This window comes from Lupinus angustifolius, chromosome LG02 (genome assembly GCF_001865875.1).
Source record: "Lupinus angustifolius cultivar Tanjil chromosome LG02, LupAngTanjil_v1.0, whole genome shotgun sequence".
Taxonomy (NCBI): Eukaryota; Viridiplantae; Streptophyta; class Magnoliopsida; order Fabales; family Fabaceae; genus Lupinus; species Lupinus angustifolius.
The window spans coordinates 14,475,160-14,497,992 of record NC_032010.1 but is presented as its reverse complement, the minus strand read 5'-3'; the positions used below and the strand labels follow the sequence as shown (position 1 = coordinate 14,497,992).

General features: G+C 32.5%; 1 protein-coding gene across 3 annotated transcripts; it reads left to right on the top strand.

Annotated features, from left to right (window-relative positions):
- On the top strand, positions 1,377–22,520 carry LOC109336413 (mediator of RNA polymerase II transcription subunit 12-like). Of its 3 annotated transcripts, none has more exons than XM_019573017.1 (13): positions 1,377–1,387; positions 8,664–8,855; positions 11,397–11,459; positions 11,674–11,779; positions 13,194–13,262; positions 13,401–13,454; positions 13,606–13,713; positions 14,155–14,304; positions 14,402–14,749; positions 14,876–17,205; positions 17,772–20,336; positions 20,876–21,200; positions 21,558–22,520. In XM_019573017.1, the coding sequence occupies exons 2-13, from the start codon at positions 8,731–8,733 to the stop codon at positions 21,999–22,001; spliced, it is 6,687 nt and encodes a 2,228-aa protein (XP_019428562.1). In that variant the 5' UTR covers positions 1,377–1,387; positions 8,664–8,730; the 3' UTR covers positions 22,002–22,520. The 3 variants fall into 3 exon arrangements, with proteins under 3 accessions (XP_019428562.1, XP_019428554.1, XP_019428546.1); XM_019573009.1 differs by lacking the exon at positions 1,377–1,387 and adding an exon at positions 3,841–4,222; XM_019573001.1 differs by lacking the exon at positions 1,377–1,387 and adding an exon at positions 7,051–7,432.

The following is a 22,833-nucleotide window of genomic DNA, read 5'->3' as shown; positions in this document are numbered from 1 at the left end:
TGGACTGAAATTGGGTGGGGAGAGATTCCCTCAAAATTTCATTCCAAGATTGTTTCAAGTGCCTTTGGATAAAAATGCAACTCTTGACTCATTTAGTTCATGGAGTAATGGGACTTGGACCTGTAATCTTATATGGAGAAAGAACTTGTTCGCTTGGGAGGAAGAGGAGTATGTTGATTTTTTAAAAATCATAAATGACTTTCGCCCTAAACAACACATTGATGATACATGGATTTGGTTGCATAACAAAGGTGGGAAGTACCTGGTCAAGAGTACATACCAATTCTTACAAAACGAGGAAGATGAAGGTTAATATGCATGTTCATAACATACACTGCGGAAAATTATGGATCTATTTGTGTTAAAATATGCATACACTATAATAGTTTAGACAAAACGGTTTATAAAATTACCTCAGGAGACTGCGATGGCTTTTGAAAATTATCCTTCAAAAGTATGAAGGTCCTATACGCGTATCCACACTGAGACCAATCTTTGTTGTATCAACACTTGATTCGTGGAAAAAAAATCAACTCAAAACTATTATATTTCAAACAACCCAAAAATTAGGATACAAACTTTTTTCTTTGTGTGTGTTTTGAATCACACGTGAGGTATATAAAACCAAAATTTCCCTTAAACAATTTAGTGTCAATTAATCACAACTCGTTTTTTGGTTTTTGGTTTATATTAATCCATTTAATGTCAATTAATCCCTCATCAATTCAGCATAATTTTTTTGGTTTTTGGTTTTCAAAACTCACTATCAGTTTTAAACATTTGAAATATTACAATTAATTCACACTTAATTATATTAAAGATGATTGAATAACATTATTTGTATTTTCGGTGCTAGCAAAAAATACAATAATATTCCACGTAAAAGTAAATATACAAAATTAAACTATCTAATTTAATCAATAATATTTTCTTGTCTAACAAAAATCAGAACACTCGTTTGTGTGTGACCCTGTAGGTTCATTACTAAACCGGTAGTAAATTAACTCATTAATTTACTAATCAAGGTTGGCATCTAGCAACACTCCTTAACGACCGGATAGACACTCCTTAACGACCAGATAGAAATGAAGTAATATCTTTTACTTTCAAACCATTAGAAGACTAATATAATATTTCCTTCCATCTTTACAACTCTATGTTAACTCTAGAATATGGTATAATTGTCAAATTCTAATAAGTTAACTCGTAGTGAATGACTTAAGAAACTCATTTCTTCATTCATTCAATTTCCCTTGGCCAAGGTCTTTATTTCTATAGAGTTCAAACTCATTACCACGAGTTGATGGATTCTTTCTTGATTAGTCACTAATTCTACAAGGATTTAATTATGCCCAATAATCATTCAACTAATATCATAAGGCATTAGGTGTCCGATATCAAAATATAATAAATAACTTGTTAATTACTATGATAATCTCAAGTCTAAGGAAAATATATATTTCTTCACAAGAATATCCTATTGACAATTCAAAGGTAATGTATTAATCATTAGGAATTCTCCTTTGAGTCAGTTCAGTGGTCATATCTCTATATGCATCATTTATATGTGTTATTTAATAAATGAGATATATTAATCATTATCTAATAAAGATCATTACACATATATTGATCTATCTGGATTAATAGTATCCTAAGCTCAATAATCCTATGATCAAGAACGATTTGGATTAAAATTATAAAAGATTTATTTCTCATTATTATAATCTCTATTATAATAATAAATCTCTAATTTTAATCAAAGATCTTTCATATTAATTATTTTGATAAATAATGAATATGATATTAAGATGATAATACATATAACTTATTATTATAAACATGACAAATTGGTTCTTGGACATATGTTATACCCTAATAGAAGAAATATACGATCTTCTTTTTTTCAAATTTTTTTTGGAAGTGTAATGCTCCATCAAAGATGATTGCTTAATATGGAAAATTGTCTTGGATGGAATACCAATTAAACTCAATGTAGCTCATAGAGGGGGTTTAGGAGTACACGACCTTCTTCATTGTGATATTGTGGTGAGTTGGAGGAATCTACTAGTCACTTGTTCTTTTCTTGCCCAATATCTTATTCTACTTGGCAAAACCTCTATTCTTGCTTTGGTCTTACATCCGTTATTTTTAATGAAGTAAAGTCTCATTTCTCAATTCATGAAAACTTGTTATGGATGGACAACAAGAAAAAACATTTATGGATGACTCTTTGGTTTGCTACAATTTGGACTATTTGACATGTTCGGAACAAAGTGATTTTTGAGAACTTGAGGTTTCACCAATATGAGATGATGGAGCTCATTTTAATTCATTCTTGGAGTCTTCTCAATACACACTTTCCTTTCTTCTCTTATTCTATAGTGGAATGGATAAGCAATCCGTCAAAGTGTCTTCTTTTTTGGTAATTATAGATATTTAGTGGATATGAGTACCACTTGTTCTCATAAGTTTCTTTATCTCTCTTTTAATAAAAATCTTTATTATTGATAAAAAAAACTGAATGAGATAAAGAGCGTAGAAAGTATTTTTTTTAGTGAAGTGATCGCCAACAAATTGAAAGGAACTCAAACATTCAAATAAATAATGTTTAAAGTAAATACTATTTTAACACTATCTTATCTTTGGAAATTTATTTTATCACTTTTGGTAAAAAAAATTCACTTTATATTGCAAAATCTTACTGGGTGGCTTAACAATATTAAGAAAATATTTATCTAAAAAAAACCATAAACAATTGTCAAGCATCCTTGGATGATGCTAATAATGTATTAACACTCTTGGTCATTCTGGTTGCTTGTGAGTTAAATATTAGGATTAATTTATTATTTTGTTTTTATCAACAACAAAAAACAAATTGGTGAAAAAACATGAGTTACACATACATATAAAGATTAGCATAAACTAAACATAATCTGGCATTAAAAATAAGATTGAAAAAAGATGTGTGTTACATGGTTAAGTCTCATTCCTTAAATTTGTGCTTTCATTCACCACAAAACAACTTCTACTTTGGATATGCATGATTGTTCTTATTTCCTTGATTTAGCTCTTCTATATGTTTGTTCCATTATGTTATGGATCCTATCAAAATGATTGGAAAATGCTCAAAGTTTAACACACCAATTATGTGAAAACATAAGAAAATAAGTGGAATTCAAACTCAAATTGGCAACCTGATATTGGCCTCAATAATAAATGGATACAAGTCAGAGTTATTTCCAACATTCGCCTAGCAACACAAAGTGTTAGTTCCTTGATTATAGATGAAAGGATACTATTTCTATAACAAAAAGAATATGCCGAGCAAGATATACATGGAACCTCCCTTCAAATATAAGTTTTTTTAATGAAACAAACCGATAACAACAAAACCTAAAATATCTTGGAAATTAAATATCATATCATACCATATGATATTTACAAGAATTCTTCACGATACATAAATAAAAACATATGAAATTTGGTTATTTAAATTTTCATCTTTTACAAAAAAAGAGATATATATTTCTCTGCGCTGCCGATATTTTCTACTATTAATAAATTTTGCTCACTCAATTTAAAACCATAACAAACTAATACTACTTTTAGATCATTGTTGTAAACTCCCCATTTCAAATAATTTCATAATTTTGTCCCACCAATTCATCAATTATCATCAACCAATGTCTATGTTATTTATGTTATTATTAGATGATAAATGTGGGCATAAAAGTAACAAAAAACATAAAGAATATTAATAACTTAATAGTAAAGAAATTAATAATAATAATAATAATAATAATAATAATAATAATAATAATAATAATAATCAGTAGTAGATCCCTTCTCCTCACCAGCAACAGAAGCATCGTCGTCGTCATCACCCAAATAACTCAACGAGTCAAAGCCTTTCTTCTTATTCTCGATTCCTCTTTTTCTCTCATTTCAACTTTTTCCCTTCAAAGTTTCAAAATTTTATTTTTCTCAGTTATGCCCTTGTTTACAATTTCATAATTTTCAAACCCTTTTCTCATTATTCCTCAAATTTCATTTTTTCCGCGGAAACCCTAATTCCCAAAACCCCAATTTTTCTCACTTCCCCAATTAGCTTCTGGATATTGGGGGAAGAACCGGAGTAATTGAAATTCATGATTTCGCCTCCAAAACCCTAGTTTTGGATCTTGCTTAGGAGTTCAAGTTCCCGAGCTTTATCTCGCATTAGGTTTGATTTTTATGTTTTTTCAATTACACGTTCAAACCCATGTGTAATATAGCTTGGATTTGATGTTAAGTTGTGATTTTTAGACGATTGAATTGAATTGTTGGGTTGTTTTTTAAATCGTTTCATTTTGTGCCCTAGTTAGTTCATGCGGTAATGTGAGTTGCTATGCCTTTTTGAGTTGGGAGGGAAACACTTTCAGGGGGAAAAACCTCTTTAAGGTTTGGACAATACTTATGGATCGGATGTGATTTGATTATATTGTTAAACTTTGCTGTTGTCTCTTGTAATTTATTACTCCAGGTTAGTTCAGATATGAGTTGGAGTTATAATTCTGGCTATTAGATAATGATTGGCCACTAGTTTATACTTTATATTATATATTCTGAAGAGTTAGCGCGTAAAAGCCGGTGTACTTTCCATATTTTTTGTCATTGGAATTGATCACCAGAAAGCTTTTAATGGAACTTTCCACTTTATGTAGTTACAGTCAAACTCAATATCCAGAACTTTGTTGACTTATTTATGATATTCGTGTTAGCGTTGTCATGGCAGAAAATATGTTTTTGAGGGTATATATTAAAAAATTATAACTGCTTGGTTTATTTTATATGATTTTGTGTGGGGGTATGAATGCCATCTTCAATTTCAGAATAAAAATGTTAAGTTGTACAAGTTTTCTTAGCACCTAAGCTGAGTTTTATTTGTGGAAACAAAATTCAATGTGAACTAGAGTTTCGGATTTTGTTTTATTTTAATTTTCCAGAATAAATTTAATGTTCACTATTTTTAAATGCAGTCTGCTGACTGGAGTTTGATATTTTGATTTATGATGGGATTGTAGTTCATTTGAGTTGCACTCTGTCTTCTGATATGTCATTATCTGTTTTTATTTATATTGTTTTCTTCTGTTTGTTAACGGTCCTTCAGAAGGTAAATATTATTGTTCCCTTTTAAAAGAAATTATTTTCCATTTCAATGCTTACAGTGCAGAATAGTTAATTCTGCTTTGAGTGTTTGGATCCACAGTCATCATTTGGTTTTGAATTAGTTATTTGTAGTTTCTTGTGCATTAGGATTTAGTAGCTATCATTATCAACTAAACGAAGCTGCTAATCATTTTTTCAATTATGCATCTTGTTTCCGTCGCTGTTTTTTTGTTTTATTTTTTAGTATGCTTTTTGTTTATCGGCATTAGTTGAAAGTGACTTGGATGACAATCTTGATCATGCAGATTAATAATTACAGCTACATATAGCAGAATAATAATAATAATAATAATAATAATAATAATAATAATAATAATAATAATAATAATAATAATAATAATAATAATAATAATAATAATAATAATAATAATAATAATAATAATAATAATAATAATAATAATAATAATAATAATAATAATAATAATAATAATAATAATAATAATAATAATAATAATAATAATAATAATAATAATAATAATAATAATAATAATAATAATAATAATAATAATAATAATAATAATAATAATAATAATAATAATAATAATAATAATAATAATAATAATAATAATAATAATAATAATAATAATAATAATAATAATAATAATAATAATAATAATAATAATAATAATAATAATAATAATAATAATAATAATAATAATAATAATAATAATAATAATAATAATAATAATAATAATAATAATAATAATAATAATAATAATAATAATAATAATAATAATAATAATAATAATAATAATAATAATAATAATAATAATAATAATAATAATAATAATAATAATAATAATAATAATAATAATAATAATAATAATAATAATAATAATAATAATAATAATAATAATAATAATAATAATAATAATAATAATAATAATAATAATAATAATAATAATAATAATAATAATAATAATAATAATAATAATAATAATAATAATAATAATAATAATAATAATAATAATAATAATAATAATAATAATAATAATAATAATAATAATAATAATAATAATAATAATAATAATAATAATAATAATAATAATAATAATAATAATAATAATAATAATAATAATAATAATAATAATAATAATAATAATAATAATAATAATAATAATAATAATAATAATAATAATAATAATAATAATAATAATAATAATAATAATAATAATAATAATAATAATAATAATAATAATAATAATAATAATAATAATAATAATAATAATAATAATAATAATAATAATAATAATAATAATAATAATAATAATAATAATAATAATAATAATAATAATAATAATAATAATAATAATAATAATAATAATAATAATAATAATAATAATAATAATAATAATAATAATAATAATAATAATAATAATAATAATAATAATAATAATAATAATAATAATAATAATAATAATAATAATAATAATAATAATAATAATAATAATAATAATAATAATAATAATAATAATAATAATAATAATAATAATAATAATAATAATAATAATAATAATAATAATAATAATAATAATAATAATAATAATAATAATAATAATAATAATAATAATAATAATAATAATAATAATAATAATAATAATAATAATAATAATAATAATAATAATAATAATAATAATAATAATAATAATAATAATAATAATAATAATAATAATAATAATAATAATAATAATAATAATAATAATAATAATAATAATAATAATAATAATAATAATAATAATAATAATAATAATAATAATAATAATAATAATAATAATAATAATAATAATAATAATAATAATAATAATAATAATAATAATAATAATAATAATAATCAGTAGTAGATCCCTTCTCCTCACCAGCAACAGAAGCATCGTCGTCGTCATCACCCAAATAACTCAACGAGTCAAAGCCTTTCTTCTTATTCTCGATTCCTCTTTTTCTCTCATTTCAACTTTTTCCCTTCAAAGTTTCAAAATTTTATTTTTCTCAGTTATGCCCTTGTTTACAATTTCATAATTTTCAAACCCTTTTCTCATTATTCCTCAAATTTCATTTTTTCCGCGGAAACCCTAATTCCCAAAACCCCAATTTTTCTCACTTCCCCAATTAGCTTCTGGATATTGGGGGAAGAACCGGAGTAATTGAAATTCATGATTTCGCCTCCAAAACCCTAGTTTTGGATCTTGCTTAGGAGTTCAAGTTCCCGAGCTTTATCTCGCATTAGGTTTGATTTTTATGTTTTTTCAATTACACGTTCAAACCCATGTGTAATATAGCTTGGATTTGATGTTAAGTTGTGATTTTTAGACGATTGAATTGAATTGTTGGGTTGTTTTTTAAATCGTTTCATTTTGTGCCCTAGTTAGTTCATGCGGTAATGTGAGTTGCTATGCCTTTTTGAGTTGGGAGGGAAACACTTTCAGGGGGAAAAACCTCTTTAAGGTTTGGACAATACTTATGGATCGGATGTGATTTGATTATATTGTTAAACTTTGCTGTTGTCTCTTGTAATTTATTACTCCAGGTTAGTTCAGATATGAGTTGGAGTTATAATTCTGGCTATTAGATAATGATTGGCCACTAGTTTATACTTTATATTATATATTCTGAAGAGTTAGCGCGTAAAAGCCGGTGTACTTTCCATATTTTTTGTCATTGGAATTGATCACCAGAAAGCTTTTAATGGAACTTTCCACTTTATGTAGTTACAGTCAAACTCAATATCCAGAACTTTGTTGACTTATTTATGATATTCGTGTTAGCGTTGTCATGGCAGAAAATATGTTTTTGAGGGTATATATTAAAAAATTATAACTGCTTGGTTTATTTTATATGATTTTGTGTGGGGGTATGAATGCCATCTTCAATTTCAGAATAAAAATGTTAAGTTGTACAAGTTTTCTTAGCACCTAAGCTGAGTTTTATTTGTGGAAACAAAATTCAATGTGAACTAGAGTTTCGGATTTTGTTTTATTTTAATTTTCCAGAATAAATTTAATGTTCACTATTTTTAAATGCAGTCTGCTGACTGGAGTTTGATATTTTGATTTATGATGGGATTGTAGTTCATTTGAGTTGCACTCTGTCTTCTGATATGTCATTATCTGTTTTTATTTATATTGTTTTCTTCTGTTTGTTAACGGTCCTTCAGAAGGTAAATATTATTGTTCCCTTTTAAAAGAAATTATTTTCCATTTCAATGCTTACAGTGCAGAATAGTTAATTCTGCTTTGAGTGTTTGGATCCACAGTCATCATTTGGTTTTGAATTAGTTATTTGTAGTTTCTTGTGCATTAGGATTTAGTAGCTATCATTATCAACTAAACGAAGCTGCTAATCATTTTTTCAATTATGCATCTTGTTTCCGTCGCTGTTTTTTTGTTTTATTTTTTAGTATGCTTTTTGTTTATCGGCATTAGTTGAAAGTGACTTGGATGACAATCTTGATCATGCAGATTAATAATTACAGCTACATATAGCAGTATGATGCTGATGGCAGTATGCCGGTTATAGTTGGGGGAAATGCAAAGGTATCATGCTGGCAGCTGCACCAGTGCAGTTAATAACAGTGCAATAGGTGGGCCATCGTCTAGGGACAATGGAAAATCTGACTCATCTTTGCCAGCCAACTTCCCTGTAAATTCAAGGTATGAAAACTTCATCCTGATACTGTCCCCTTTAGTTCCTATTACCATTTTTCCTCGATGATTGTGACAGTAGCATATGTATTACAAATTCCAAATAATTGTGGTTGTGTTGTTCTTATTGACTTTTTCCTGTTAGTTAATAGTTTCACGATTACAATATTTATTTTCATGTCATTAACATAATTTTAAAACTTGTGGAACTGCTCCAGAGTTGGTTTCATTTGTTTCTTGCGTGGTGAGAATATTCTAATAAAATTGATTTCAGCTTGATTTGTAATTCTTATGCGTTAATGGTGCGTTTGGGTAAACAACTTAAGTGCTCATTCAATGAGCTTTTTTGAATCAAGCTATCAAGCTAAAAAGAGCTTGTTTTTATAAGCTTCTCTGATAAGCTTAGTGAGTAAGCTATTCTCATAATCCCACATAATCAACTCAATATAAACACCCTTAGTTGCTTCAGAAACTTGAGTTTTCCCTGCTTACAACCAATCAAACATTTTTCATTTTTTTTTATATTTTCTATTAATCTATTTACTTTTGTTACCCTGCTTGGAGGGTTAGATAGACAAGTGATATTAGGTTTCATACGTACGTTTTTATTGTAACTAGCGAGGACCAATGGACCTGCCTTTGTGGATGTCGGATTTGGCGGATGTGAACTCTTTGGTTTTCTCTTATTATTCCGTATTTCTTACTTCTTTAAAACCTTTTCTTTTCTGCTCGCCATTGTATTGGCTGCGAGAGAGTTGCTAAATACTGGGTTTAAAAGTTTGCATTTCTTGACCATGTTTGTTCTGTACGAGGTGTAAGTTTACATTGTATTTTCATATTTTATTTTTCTTAAATATATTCTGTTTTTCATGAGAGATTGTTATACTAAATTTTTTAGGAAGAATTTAAATGAGTATTTAGCTTGGTATGTTGATTTAATAAGTTCGGAAAAATGTTAGTGTTTATGCAGGCTATCTCCCTCTCCAATTTGTTTTAAATTTTATTTAATTTTGCAAGCTCAGTTTGTCGAAAAATACAAAAACTTCAAATTACTAGTGTTTATATAGTTTTCATATAAAATTAGAGAATTGTGGTACTAATTCGTCAAAATTTGGTAGAATCTTTCTCCGATCCCCCTTTTTGTTGTTTTTATTAAGGTTCATCTGTTTATTACCATTTTAATAATCAAAATATTTTATTCTTCTTTAAATTCTCTCTGGAGTCACTCTACTATACCATAGCATCATACTTTCAAAATAATGTTAATCATTTGAAGGTGAAGACTGCTATGTTGGTGGAGCTATTTGTTTTTATAGGCATCAATCAGATGATGTGCTTTAATATTTTTTTAGATTTTTCATTTTTTTATAGTTATGGTCTAATCCCAGCTAATATAACACGAGTTTGTGAAGTCTGTAAAGAAGTGAATTGGGGAATACATGTTGGGAGTTTGCATTTGGATCTAATATTATTGACAATTGGTCAATTTGGTATATTCTAAATTCATATTTTATTTGCCTTTGAAACATTGCTTATACTCGTTTGACCTAATATCGCCATAATTTGTGCAAAATGCGATTAATTTTATAGTTTTTATTAAAATTACCACTTGATTTCCTAATATACCCCTTCCCCATCAGTATTTATTTGCACTAGTAAGTCAAACTTTCCATCTCCCTCATTAACTGAATTGCCTCATCTCTTTTCTGTTACTTGAAGTCTGTTCCCTGTTCCAAAAGGAAATTATTTCCCCGCGTGTTGATATTAACACAAACAGTGATATTTCAATGACTTCTGTTTCCTTTGCATTTTTACTAATGAAATGCTTCAAAAATTTAAAAATAACCAACAAAAAATAAATGAAATAGGATAAAATGAACAATACATTCTCTTAATAAAATTTAGAAAGATGATTTTTAACATCATTGAAGCCACTTGTTGAACTTCCTTTTGTGGAAAAGCTTCTTCTCCTTCCTCAGGAAATTTATTCAAATCAAACTCATAATTTGCAAGTGCAATATCTGAGTAGCTGCTTTCATACAGTTTCAACATTTTCCGATTTGTCATCTTTTGTGCATCCATTGGCATCATTGTGTACTATTGAGAGAGTTTGCAACCACTTCTATTCTAGCTTCTTAGATACAACCATTCTCCAAATCTTCAGCCATTTTCTCCTTTGTATGACGTAGGAGTAGTTTTGCAGTCTCCTTTTCATTTTATATTCAGTCTTTTTTTGTCATCAACATTTCTATACTGGAAATAGTAAAAACTATTCAAAGAGTAATTGTACTGTCACGGGAACCAATAGTAGCTCACTGGGTTGCATTCTTGGATAACTGTGTAGAAGTAATTAAGAGGTATTTCAGCTTAAGGGTATAATTGGTAAAAAATAATGCTCTGTTGAACTTTTAGAAGTGACAGTAAATAAGAACAGAATACTTCTCAAAAAATTGACAGCTATATTGGAACAGAGGAAGTATATTATTATTATTTGTGCTAAATCGGAAACTGATGTTAATCACTTTCATCACAATGTTTTTCTGTTTGCAGGCGACAACAACCACAGTTAGCCCCCTACAAGTTAAAGTGTGATAAGGAACCTTTAAACTCTAGGTAATTCCTGCTCATAATACCAGTTTCTTGAATTATTGCTTATTTTTGTTCATAAATAACGGTCATACTAAGCTTTTTTTGGGGGTTAGATTTTCCCTTTCTTCCTATTGTTTATCCAATGTAGCTTCTGTTTGTTGTTACTCTAAAGCATTAAGTTATCAATTTGTTGTTATCTTGTTCATACGAATGTTAAATGTCATTATTTGAATCTCAGGCTTGGGGTGCCAGATTTTCACCCCCAAACACCAAATTGCCCCGAGGAAACTCTGACTAGAGAATATTTGCAATCTGGATATAGGGATACTGTTGAGGGACTTGAGGTATATCATTAAATTTTACTTTTATGTTCATACCAAATCAGATGATGTAAAGTAGCAATTTAGTTGATGAATAATTGGGTTAAACTTTTCCGGTTATCCATTTATTGACATTTTTCTCTAAGGTTTGTAGATTTTATGCTGATTCCTCCATACCTTGTAACTATTTATTGTTGAATATGTTCAGCTAATTGGAAGTTTGAAAATTAATTTTTCATTTTTCGGTTCTCATGGTTTTATAATCAAATTATTTGTTAGAATATACAATAACCAAGCCTTAGTCCAACTAGGTGGACTTGGTTACATTGATCGAACGATATCATAATGCTCTATTATCGGGATGCTTGAAATATACTATTATAAGAAGTCTCATATTGCCTACTGTTAGAATGAAGGAGAGAGGCAAAAACTATATTTGGGCTCAAATATCTTGTTACAACTTGCACCGTTTAGAAACACCCTATGGGCCTTGGGCCTATGTTATTGGGTTGAGATACTAGGATATGTATTCTGTAAACCCTAATTGGGTATGCTAAAGTTGATAATCCTAATCTCTAATAATATATTGGGAGCCGCTCAACTCTCCTAGGGGCGTAGGCAATCGAACCTCGTTAACAAATTCTCTCGTATTATTCTTTGTCCTTTATTTGATTGTTTGTTGCTAACGCAGTGCAAAAATCGCTTCTGCTGCACTAACATTTATCATAAATGATTTCCATTGTCAAAGAATTGAAATGTAAACCTTTCTTATTCGTTTCTCCTATTATATTTCTCGGCCTCTTTCTGCCTCTAAAAATTGGATTAATCTCCATTTGGTATACTCTCCTTAGAGGGGCTTCCAATTACTCCACATATGCTTAAACCACATAAGGCGTCATTCTACCATCTTTTCTATAATAGGAGTTATCCCAACTTTCTCTCTAATGCATTTATTCTTAATCCTATCTCATTTTGTGTGTCCATTCATCCAACGCAACAGTCACATCTCTACTATATTGAGTTTATTCTCGTGTTGACATTTTATCACTCAACATTCAGTCCCATATAATTTCCTATTTATGTATATATAAACATTATTTCGTATTGACACTCTTGTATCTTCAAATATGTTAAGGCATTCTTGATGATCTCTTATGATTTATTTCTTGATTTGTTCCTTATTTAATTTAAATAGGTTTAGGATTAATGTCTATTATTGGTATAAATTATAAAAAGGATAATTGTAATTTCTTTTCTGAATCTCTTCCCATTCATGGTTATGAAATAGCAACCTAGTCCTGTGTACTTCTTGAGCATTAGCTATCCTTGATGTGTCACTGAAATGCTATCTTAAAATAGATTCTTTATGATAAGTCAAGCTTGCCTTTTCTGTATATCTGCTATTTTCTAACACTGCCTTGCTTTTTCCCCCTCTCAGGAAGCTAGAGAAATTTCACTGACCCAGGTTTCAAATTTTAACAAGACAGTTGTTCTTAATTGTAAAGAGGTGACTCTCTTGTCTCGTCTTATCTATTTTTGTTTCTCTGATTATGTTCTAAATTTATCTCTCATTGTCCATTTTAATTTTGTACTTATTGGAAGTGTGCATAGATATTGGTTAACTCATTAGCCATCTTCTTTCCAGGCCATTAGAAAACGTCTAAGGGCCATCAATGAATCTCGTGCTCAGAAGAGGAAGGTGATGATCTTTATTATATCTTGCTGAACATTCCACTTCTATAAAATATCCACATTTATGTTTCATATATTTCTTTTGGATTTAGTGTGGTCTACCCATCTCAATTTGTTATGAATATATTTGATCTACATGGTAGTGCTTACATTTACAGGCCGGTCAAGTATATGGGGTGGCTCTTTCAGGATCACAAATTGCTAAACCTGGAGTTTTCCCTGAACTAAGGCCATGTGGTGAAGACTTCCGGAAAAGATGGATTGAGGTATACTTAGTGAAAGTCTTGCTCCTACTGCTTTCCTTGTGCAACTTCCTTGTATAACAACTGTGGCCCCTCATTATTTTCTAAACGTTTTGATAAATTTATATGAAGAAAGACCAAGGTCTTGAAATGTTTGTATTTCTGAGGGACTTGTTCTAGTCTTAGTTTGGCTGGACCCTTAGTGAAAATATGGTGGTATCTGGAATATGTTTAAATGCTGAATAGCCCTGTGCTGGCTATAGCTATTCATGAATTCAGGAGAAATGTTGTTATTTAAGTTCGTATGACCAGTTCCTAATGGCTTTTTGTTGTCAAAACTGATAAACTGATATGTATGCCTGTAAAATCCATGAATGATTTTTTCAGTGTTACTTGGTTATTCTTAGTTTCTTGGGATATTGCTGATGCTTGTATTTCAGTAGCTAAGTTAAAATTTTATTACAGGGCTTATCTCAACCACACAAGCGATTACGCTCTTTGGCTGACCAAGTTCCCAATGGTTATAAAAAAGCATCGCTATTAGAGGTTCTTATCAGGAACAATGTTCCATTGCTGAGGGCCAATTGGTTCATAAAGGTTACTTACCTTAACCAGGTAGGGATGCTTCAATGCTGGTAAATTTACCTATTATACCGGGTTACTTCATATATATATTTAATATTTGAAGGTAGATTATGGTTGCACTTTGCAGGTTCGACCTGGTTCTGTTGGTATTTCTTCTGGGACTGCTGACAAAATACAGCTGTCCCGTTCTGAGGTCTGGACCAAAGATGTTATCAATTACTTGCAGACTCTTCTGGATGATTTTGTATCAAAAAGTACTTCTCATTCTACTCCTCATACTCGAGAGCGATCAGCACAAATGCTTTATACTGGATCAATGCAACACAAAAATGATCCATTATTATCTGTTTCTGATGGTGAAGATCCATCCTTGCATTTTAGATGGTGGTATATTGTGCGGCTTCTGCAATGGCATCATACTGAAGGGTTGCTTCTTCCTTCTCTTGTCATTGATTGGGTTTTGAGTCAACTACAGGTATTTACTTTGCATACCATTTGCATTTAACATTTTTTATATCTTTATGAAAATAAGTTTTCTGTTTTATATTTTTGCTTATTTGAACCTTCAGGTTTCGATTTTTCACATTTCTGTTCCTTTCAGGAAAAAGATCTGCTTGAGGTTTGGCAGCTGTTATTGCCTATTATATATGGCTTTTTAGAAACTGTTGTTCTTTCTCAAACTTATGTGCGCACTCTTGCTGGAATAGCTCTTCATGTCATTCGTGATCCTGCTCCTGGTGGATCTGATCTAGTAGATAATTCCCGGAGGGCATATACAACTTATGCTCTGATTGAGATGCTCCGGTATTTGATACTTGCAGTGCCAGATACTTTTGTTGGTTTGGATTGCTTTCCTTTACCATCGTCCGTGGTTTCACATACAATAAATGATGGAAATTTTGTATTAAAATCAATTGAAGCTGCAGGGACGATAAAAAATAGTACAGATGATTTTGGTCACGTTGTTTCAAGCATTCATAAAAATGCAGAATACCTGGCAAAGGCTTCATGCTCAGGCTATCCAGATCGTTGTCTGGCTAAAGTTGCAAAGGCTTTGGATGAATCTCTTGTGTTGGGTGATTTACGTGGAGCATATAAATTTCTTTTTGAAGATTTTTGTGATGGAACTGTATCTGAAGGTTGGGTTGCTAAAGTCAGCCCTTGCTTAAGGTTATCACTGAAGTGGTTTGGAACTGTAAGTTCATCGCTTGTGTATTCAGCATTTTTCCTTTGCGAGTGGGCAACATGTGACTCCAGGGATTTTCGTACTACTCCTCCGTGTGATGTAAAATTCACAGGTAGGAAAGATCTTTCCCAAGTGCATATAGCTGTTAGACTTTTGAAGATGAAGATGAGGGATATGAATATTTCACTAAGACAAACCAATGGAAGAAATCAGAGAGTTAGTCACTTAGCAAAATGTTCAAATCAGCATCAGCATAATCAGAATCATGTGGGTAATGCATCCAAGGTAAAATCTAGTTCAAAACGTGTGGGCTGGAGTATATTTGAAAGCCCAGGTCCTATCCATGATATTATAGTTTGTTGGATTGATCAGCATGTGGTGCATAGAGGGGAGGGTTTCAAACGCCTGCATCTGTTTATAGTGGAACTCATTCTTGCAGGCATCTTTTACCCTGTAGCATATGTGCGTCAGCTGATAGTGAGTGGAATCATGGATATGAATGTAAATGTGGTTGACCTGGAGCGACGGAAGAGACACTATCACATCTTGAAGCAGCTTCCTAGGTGTTTTATGCATGAAGCTTTGGAAGAATCAAGGATTGTTGAAGGGACGCAGCTTGATGAAGCTTTGCAAATTTACTTGAATGAACGTCGCCTCATTCTTCGTGGTGTTCTAAGTGAGCATCGGGATGATGCCAGTATATCTGCTAAGAAGCGAAAGCATTATCCAGCTTATGCAAAGGATGGAGCTTCTACAGTGTCAATTGATCAATGGAAAACTGTTCTTACTAACACAGTAACTTCTAAAAGTGCAAAGAATGATGTTAACATTGAGGAACTCAAAGCAGCTATTGTGTCAATGCTCCAGTTACCTAATAGTTTATCCAATTTGAGCACTGTAGGAAGTGACGATTCTGAAGGAAGTATTAGAAGACCTATCTGGTCCCATCACAGCAAGATTGATCCAGTGGAGGCTTCACCTGGGCTTCAAGAATCTAGAAGAGTGAAGAGACAGAAATTAAGTGAGGAAAGAAGCTCCTTTGTTCAAGGTCATTCTGCAGTTGTACCAGATGATGATGATAGCTGGTGGGTAAAGAAGGGGATGAAATCTTCAGAGCCTCTGAAAGTTGAACAACCACCGAAGTCAGTCAAACAAGTTACTAAGCCTCGACAGAAGAATGTGCGAAAGACTCAGAGTCTTGCTCAACTGCAAGCTTCTAGAATAGAGGGTAGCGAAGGGGCATCAACTAGTCATGTGTGTGATAATAAGGTAAGTTGTCCTCACCATAGAACAGCTTTGGATGGAGATAAGCTGAAGTCTGTGGATAGCCAAACGTGTCATTGTGGTGATATTGTTTCCATTGGAAAAACAGTGAAGCGGCTTCGCTTTGTTGAGAAAAGGGCAATGGGACTTTGGTTGATGACTGTTGTCAGGCAGGTGGTAGAAGAGAATGAAAAAAATGTTGGTAAAGTTGGTCAGGTTGGCAGACCTTATTCTATTGTGGATGAAAGAAGCTCTATACGGTGGAAACTCGGCGAGGATGAACTTTCTTCAATACTTTATTTGATGGATATCACTGATGATTTAATATCAGCCTCGAAGTTCCTCATTTGGTTGCTTCCGAAGGTTCTTAGTAGTCCCAATTCAACTATTCAGAGTGGAAGGAATGTTCTGTTGCTGCCAAGGAATGTGGAAAACCAAGTTTGTGATGTCGGGGAAGCTTTTCTAATATCATCACTGAGAAGGTTTGCACCAAATTTTGTTTATATAGCTTTATTTTCTTCTCTGCCAAAATACTATTTTTTGTTCCTTTTACCCGTGTATTAGCTTTTCCATGCATTCAACTTGCTCTTGAAATTCATGTGGTGCTTGCTGTTTTTTTTAATAACTTCGATAATTTTAAATTTGTGATATACTATCTTTTACGAGTACCCGGTAAGCAGTTACTCCCTAATGCTTCATATGCTCCTTTCTTGTCATCTTAAATAAGTCATGTCAGTACCAATTAAATCTATGTTCCTCTTATCTACTCAGAATTTCCTTAATAAATTTTATTATCTACAACTTAACAACACACGCCACTGTTCTTGTATCAAGAGGCGAGTAGAAAATTTCAAAATATAGTGTGAGTATGCTGAACCTTCAATGAAGTTTCTATGACTTTGCATGGGCTATCCAGCGATACTGTTCACCATTTCATATCTTATCGTTCAGCCAGTACTTCATGACTAGTCTTTACCTTTTAATTAGTGTGTTATTGACTTTTATGACTTTCTGTTAAAGCTCGTCTTCTGTATTATATTTGATGCAGGTATGAGAACATTCTTGTTGCAGCAGACCTTATTCCTGAAGTTTTGTCCTCTGCTATGTACCGTGCTGCGGCTATTATCGCATCTAATGGAAGAGTTTCAGGATCAGGAGCCCTGGCTTTCGCTTGGTATTTACTCAAAAAATACAGCAGTGTTGCTAGTGTTAGTGAGTGGGAGAAAAATTTTAAGGCTACATGTGATGCAAGACTTTCCTCTGAACTTGAGTCTGGACGCTCAGTTAATGGGGAGTTCGGGTTACCCCTTGGAGTTCCTCTAGGAGTTGAGGATCCTGATGATTTTTTTCGTCATAAGATGAGTGGTGGTCGGTTACCATCCAGAGTAGGTTCAGGCATGAGAGACATAGTGCAGCGGAATGTTGAAGAAGCATATCACTACCTTTTTGGAAAAGATAGAAAGCTCTTTGCTGCTGGTGGCACACCAAAAGGCCTTGTTTTAGAAAAATGGGATAATGGATATCAAATTGCTCAACAGATTGTTATGGGTCTGATTGACTGCATTAGGCAGACTGGTGGTGCTGCTCAAGAAGGGGATCCCTCTTTGATCTGTTCTGCTGTTTCTGCCATTGTTAGCAGTGTTGGTCCAACTTTAGCAAAAATGCCTGATTTTTCATGTGGTATTAATCATTCAAATACAACGAATGCTACTAGTTCATTGAGTTATGCGAGATGCATTCTGCGAATGCATATAACTTGTCTCTGCTTGCTTAAGGAAGCTCTGGGAGAACGACAAAGCCGTGTATTTGAGATAGCTCTTGCAACAGAAGCATCTACTGCTATTGCTGGCATTTTTGCTCCAAGTAAAATGTCTCGAGCTCAGTTTCAAATGTCTCCTGAAAACCATGATTCTAGTACCACTATTTCAAATGATGTGGGAAGCAACTCTAGTAAAGTTGTGGTTGCAAGGGCAACAAAGATTGCTGCTGCTGTTTCTGCACTTGTTGTTGGTGCAGTTATATATGGTGTTACCAGCTTGGAAAGAATGGTAACAGTTCTCAGATTGAAGGAGGGGCTGGATGTGGTACAATTTGCAAGAAGCACAAGATCCAATTCAAATGGAAATGCACGTTCAATCGGGGCTGTTAAGGTGGATAGTTCAATCGAAGTTTATCTCCATTGGTTTAGGTTGCTTGTCGGAAACTGCAGAACCATTTGTGAAGGATTAGTGGTGGAACTCTTGGGTGAACCATCTATTGTAGCTCTTTCAAGGATGCAACATATGCTTTCCCTTAGCTTGGTCTTTCCTCCTGCCTATTCAATATTTGCCTTTGTTAAGTGGTGGCCTTTCATTCTGAATACTAATGTTGCAGTTCGTGAAGATATGAATCATCTTCATCAGTCTCTAACTATATCCATAACTGATGCAATAAAACATTTGCCTTTCCGAGATGTTTGTTTTAGAGATGGTCAAGGTCTTTATGATCTTATGGCTACAGATCCTTGTGACACTGAATTTGCAACAGTACTAGAGGTGAATAGCTCTGATATGCATTTAAAATCCATGGCATTTGTTCCTCTCCGTTCTAGGCTTTTTCTAAATGCTATGATTGATTGTAAGATGCCACAATTTTCTGGACCTGGTGAATATAAGCTTAAGGATATGCTTGTGCATGTTTTGGATACCTTGCAACCTGCAAAATTTCACTGGCAGTGGGTTGCACTAAGGTTGCTCTTAAATGAACAAGCCCTCAGTGAAAAACTGGAGACACATGACATGTCCTTGGCTGAGGCTATACAGTTGTCCTCGCCCAATCTAGAGAAGTCTGCTGCTGCTTCTGAGAATGAAAACAATTTTATTGAAATACTTCTCACAAGATTATTGGTTAGACCTGATGCTGCACCACTTTACTCGGAGTTGGTTCATCTTATTGGTAGGTCACTAGAGGATTCAATGTTGCTGCAAGTTAAATGGTTTCTTGGAGGCTTGGATGTCCTCTTTGGTCGGAAGACTATTAGACAAAGGCTACATAACATCGCCGAGAGTAAAGAACTTTCTGTTAAGACCCAATTTTGGGAGCCCTGGGGTTGGTGTAGTCCGTGTACTGATCCGACAATTATTAAGGGGGATAGAAAGAAGTTTGATACTGCTTCTCTTGAAGAAGGAGAAGTTGTTGAAGAGGGTACAGATCCCAAAAGGTGTCTAAAGGGGTCCTCTGAAGTGTTAGTCTCTGAAAGCACAAGCAGCAATCAGCTTAAAGTTACTGAGAGGGCTCTTATTGAGTTACTTCTTCCTTGCATAGATCAAAGCTCTGATGAGTCCCGCAGTTCCTTCGCAAATGATTTAATTAAACAGTTAAATTTTATTGAGCAACAAATAACTGCTGTTACACGTGGAGCAAGTAAGCCAGTGGGAAGTACTCCACTTGGAGTTGAAGGTCAGACAAATAAAGTAAGTTCCCGAAAAATGTTAAAAGTTGGAAGTCCTGGATTAGCTAGACGAGCAACGATTGCAACAGACTCTTCTCCACCTTCTCCTGCAGCCCTACGTGCTTCTATTTCATTACGTTTGCAGTTACTCTTGAGATTCCTTCCTATTCTTTGCACTGACAGGTAATTAAGACTATATTTGCTGTGTTTAAACAGCTTTGCCTTTGTCATGCCAGGTTTGTTGCTGCACTAGAGATACATTTTTCCTTACTAGAAGAATAATATGAGATGGGTTTCTTTATCAAGTTAGTAGTGTTACCTTTCCGGGGGAAATTCTGTGGTTGTCAATTTTCTTGAAAACGGCCCCGCCTAGTGGGATTAAGGCTTGGTTTTTGTTATCAATTTTCTTGAAATAAGAAAAAGAAACAGAGCTAATTGCAATATGTTTCTCAAACTTTGGTTTATACAGCTGTCCATTATGTTCATGGGTTCTAGCTACTGACACTGATGGTGATTGTGTTTCTTCTATCAAAATGGATTTGAGCATTAAATTTCGAGTGATGGAAATCAATTTAATCAGTTCATTTCTTCCCTTTTTAGAATAGAAACTATGATTATTGGAGTTATGAAGGCATTTCTTTAAAAATCTGTTTATGTGGTAGAACTATTACATGCTAGAATGTAAAAGCGAGTTTAAGAGTTCTATATGTTCAATTTTGCAGGGAGCCATCTGTGCGGAACATGAGACATACACTTTCCTCTGTAATTTTACGTCTCCTTGGTAGCCGGGTTGTGCATGAGGATGTAGACATTTCCATGCATTGTTCTCTGATGAGGAGGGAGTTGAAATCATCTTCTGAAGCTGCTTCTGCTGCATTTGTTGATTATTCTGCTGAGGATCTGTTTGATCGTTTGTTGTTGGTATTGCATGGGTTGTTAAGTAGTTATTCTCCAAGTTGGTTAAGGCAGAAACCTAATTCAAAGACAACCAATGAACATGCGAGAGAACTTGCTGGATTTGACCGAGAGGTTTTGGAGACTATGCAGGTTTGATCTTTTAGCCTATGAATGTGTACACTTTTTTGTTTCAGTGGCTGAGCCCTTGTGTTACTTGAAGTCATATTAGCCTAATATGATGACTATTTCACCACTAGTTTAATTAGGGGCTGTCTGAAATACTTTATAAATAGCTTATTCAAACTTGCGAAAACAACTTGTTATAAGCTTATGAAAAATATTAAAATAGTTTATGAGAACAGTCTATAACTTTAAGTTCCTTTTAGTTAATTTCAAAAAGCTTATTGAATAAGCGCTGCCCATAGATAAGATCTAAAAATATGTTATATGTAATTGATTGTAGTCTTCTTGCCTGCTGTGTAATGGTGCGTATTTTGCCTGATGCAGAATGAATTAGATCATATGCAACTGCCCGACACTATCAGGTGGCGTATCCAAGCTGCAATGCCCATACTCCTTCCCTCTGCCCGGTACTCTTTCTCCTGCCAACCGCCACATGTTCCAATTTATGCCGTTTCGTGTCTTCAACCCAGCACTGCGAATCTTGGATTTAACTCCAGTAGTTCAACTGTTCCTCAGAGGAACCTGGTTCCATTACCAAGAATTGCAGCTAATGCACCAGGGAAAGCAAAACAGCAGGACAATGATGTAGAAGTTGATCCTTGGACACTTTTAGAAGATGGTGCTGGGTCTTGCCCATCTGCAAGTAATGCTGCTAGCATAGGAAGTCGCGATCATGTTAATATCCGAGCGGCCAGCTGGCTTAAAGGGGCTGTAAGGGTGAGGCGTACAGACCTGACATATGTTGGTGCTGTTGACGATGACAGCTGATAAACATGATTTTTTTATCCGTTTGGACTACATGAACCCCTCAGCAGCCGCATTTAAGGTTTCGTTTTCCATAACTGTTGAATGAATGGCATGAAGATGTCATTTTCGTGCATGCCCTTGTGCTGAAGAGAACATGAGGGGACATTATTTTGAGAACTGGGTGAAGGGATGGGTTCTTTGTTGCAGGGAAAAGCTGGTGTTACCCTCACAATAAGCACTCCGGTGGTTTCTGGTCTGCTTCACTAACCTGTTTCGATCAACTCCCCGGTGCCCCCACCATCTGGACTGTGCACTTTCATGGCACAGCTCAGAGGTTTGTTGTATATATAGGGATGATTGTTTCAACATTATCAATTGATCCAGATTAATATATGTTCAGTGGTCTGTAGCTGTTTAATCCTCTCATTTTATGTCTCATGCACACTTCTGTAGGCACTGTCTATATATCTTTTTGGTGGGCACAAGCATATAAAAGGCTCTATAAATCATTATTTCTCTCTATACATTCAGATTATCATAGTTATGTGGTTTAACTAGAGCATCAACATTAATTGCAGCACTCAGTTATTTAGTGGCTAGTCTAGAGGTAATTTCATTTCTGGTTGAGTTTTATCAGGGGAAAACTTTGTTTAATTCACACCTTCCTTGTTAAAGCAGGCAAGAGTGTATCTGCAGTCAATTATTTACTCAACTATTTTTCCATATTCCCCGTTTATTTGGAGGGAAATGAAAGACTTGAGATCCATGAAATACACTGGTAAACAGACCCTACAGATCTGTTTGTGAGTTGAGTTTTGGAGAAAATGAAAGGAAATAGAAGGTTTTAAATTAT

Bases quoted from the DNA above. Each gene is read 5' to 3' on its own strand.
- LOC109336413 (XM_019573017.1), top strand. From the start codon at position 8,731: ATGCAAAGGTATCATGCTGGCAGCTGCACCAGTGCAGTTAATAACAGT. The intron at 14,305-14,401 runs GTAGGGATGCTT...TGCACTTTGCAG, and splicing joins AGGTTACTTACCTTAACCAG to GTTCGACCTGGTTCTGTTGG. The intron at 14,750-14,875 runs GTATTTACTTTG...TGTTCCTTTCAG, and splicing joins GGGTTTTGAGTCAACTACAG to GAAAAAGATCTGCTTGAGGT.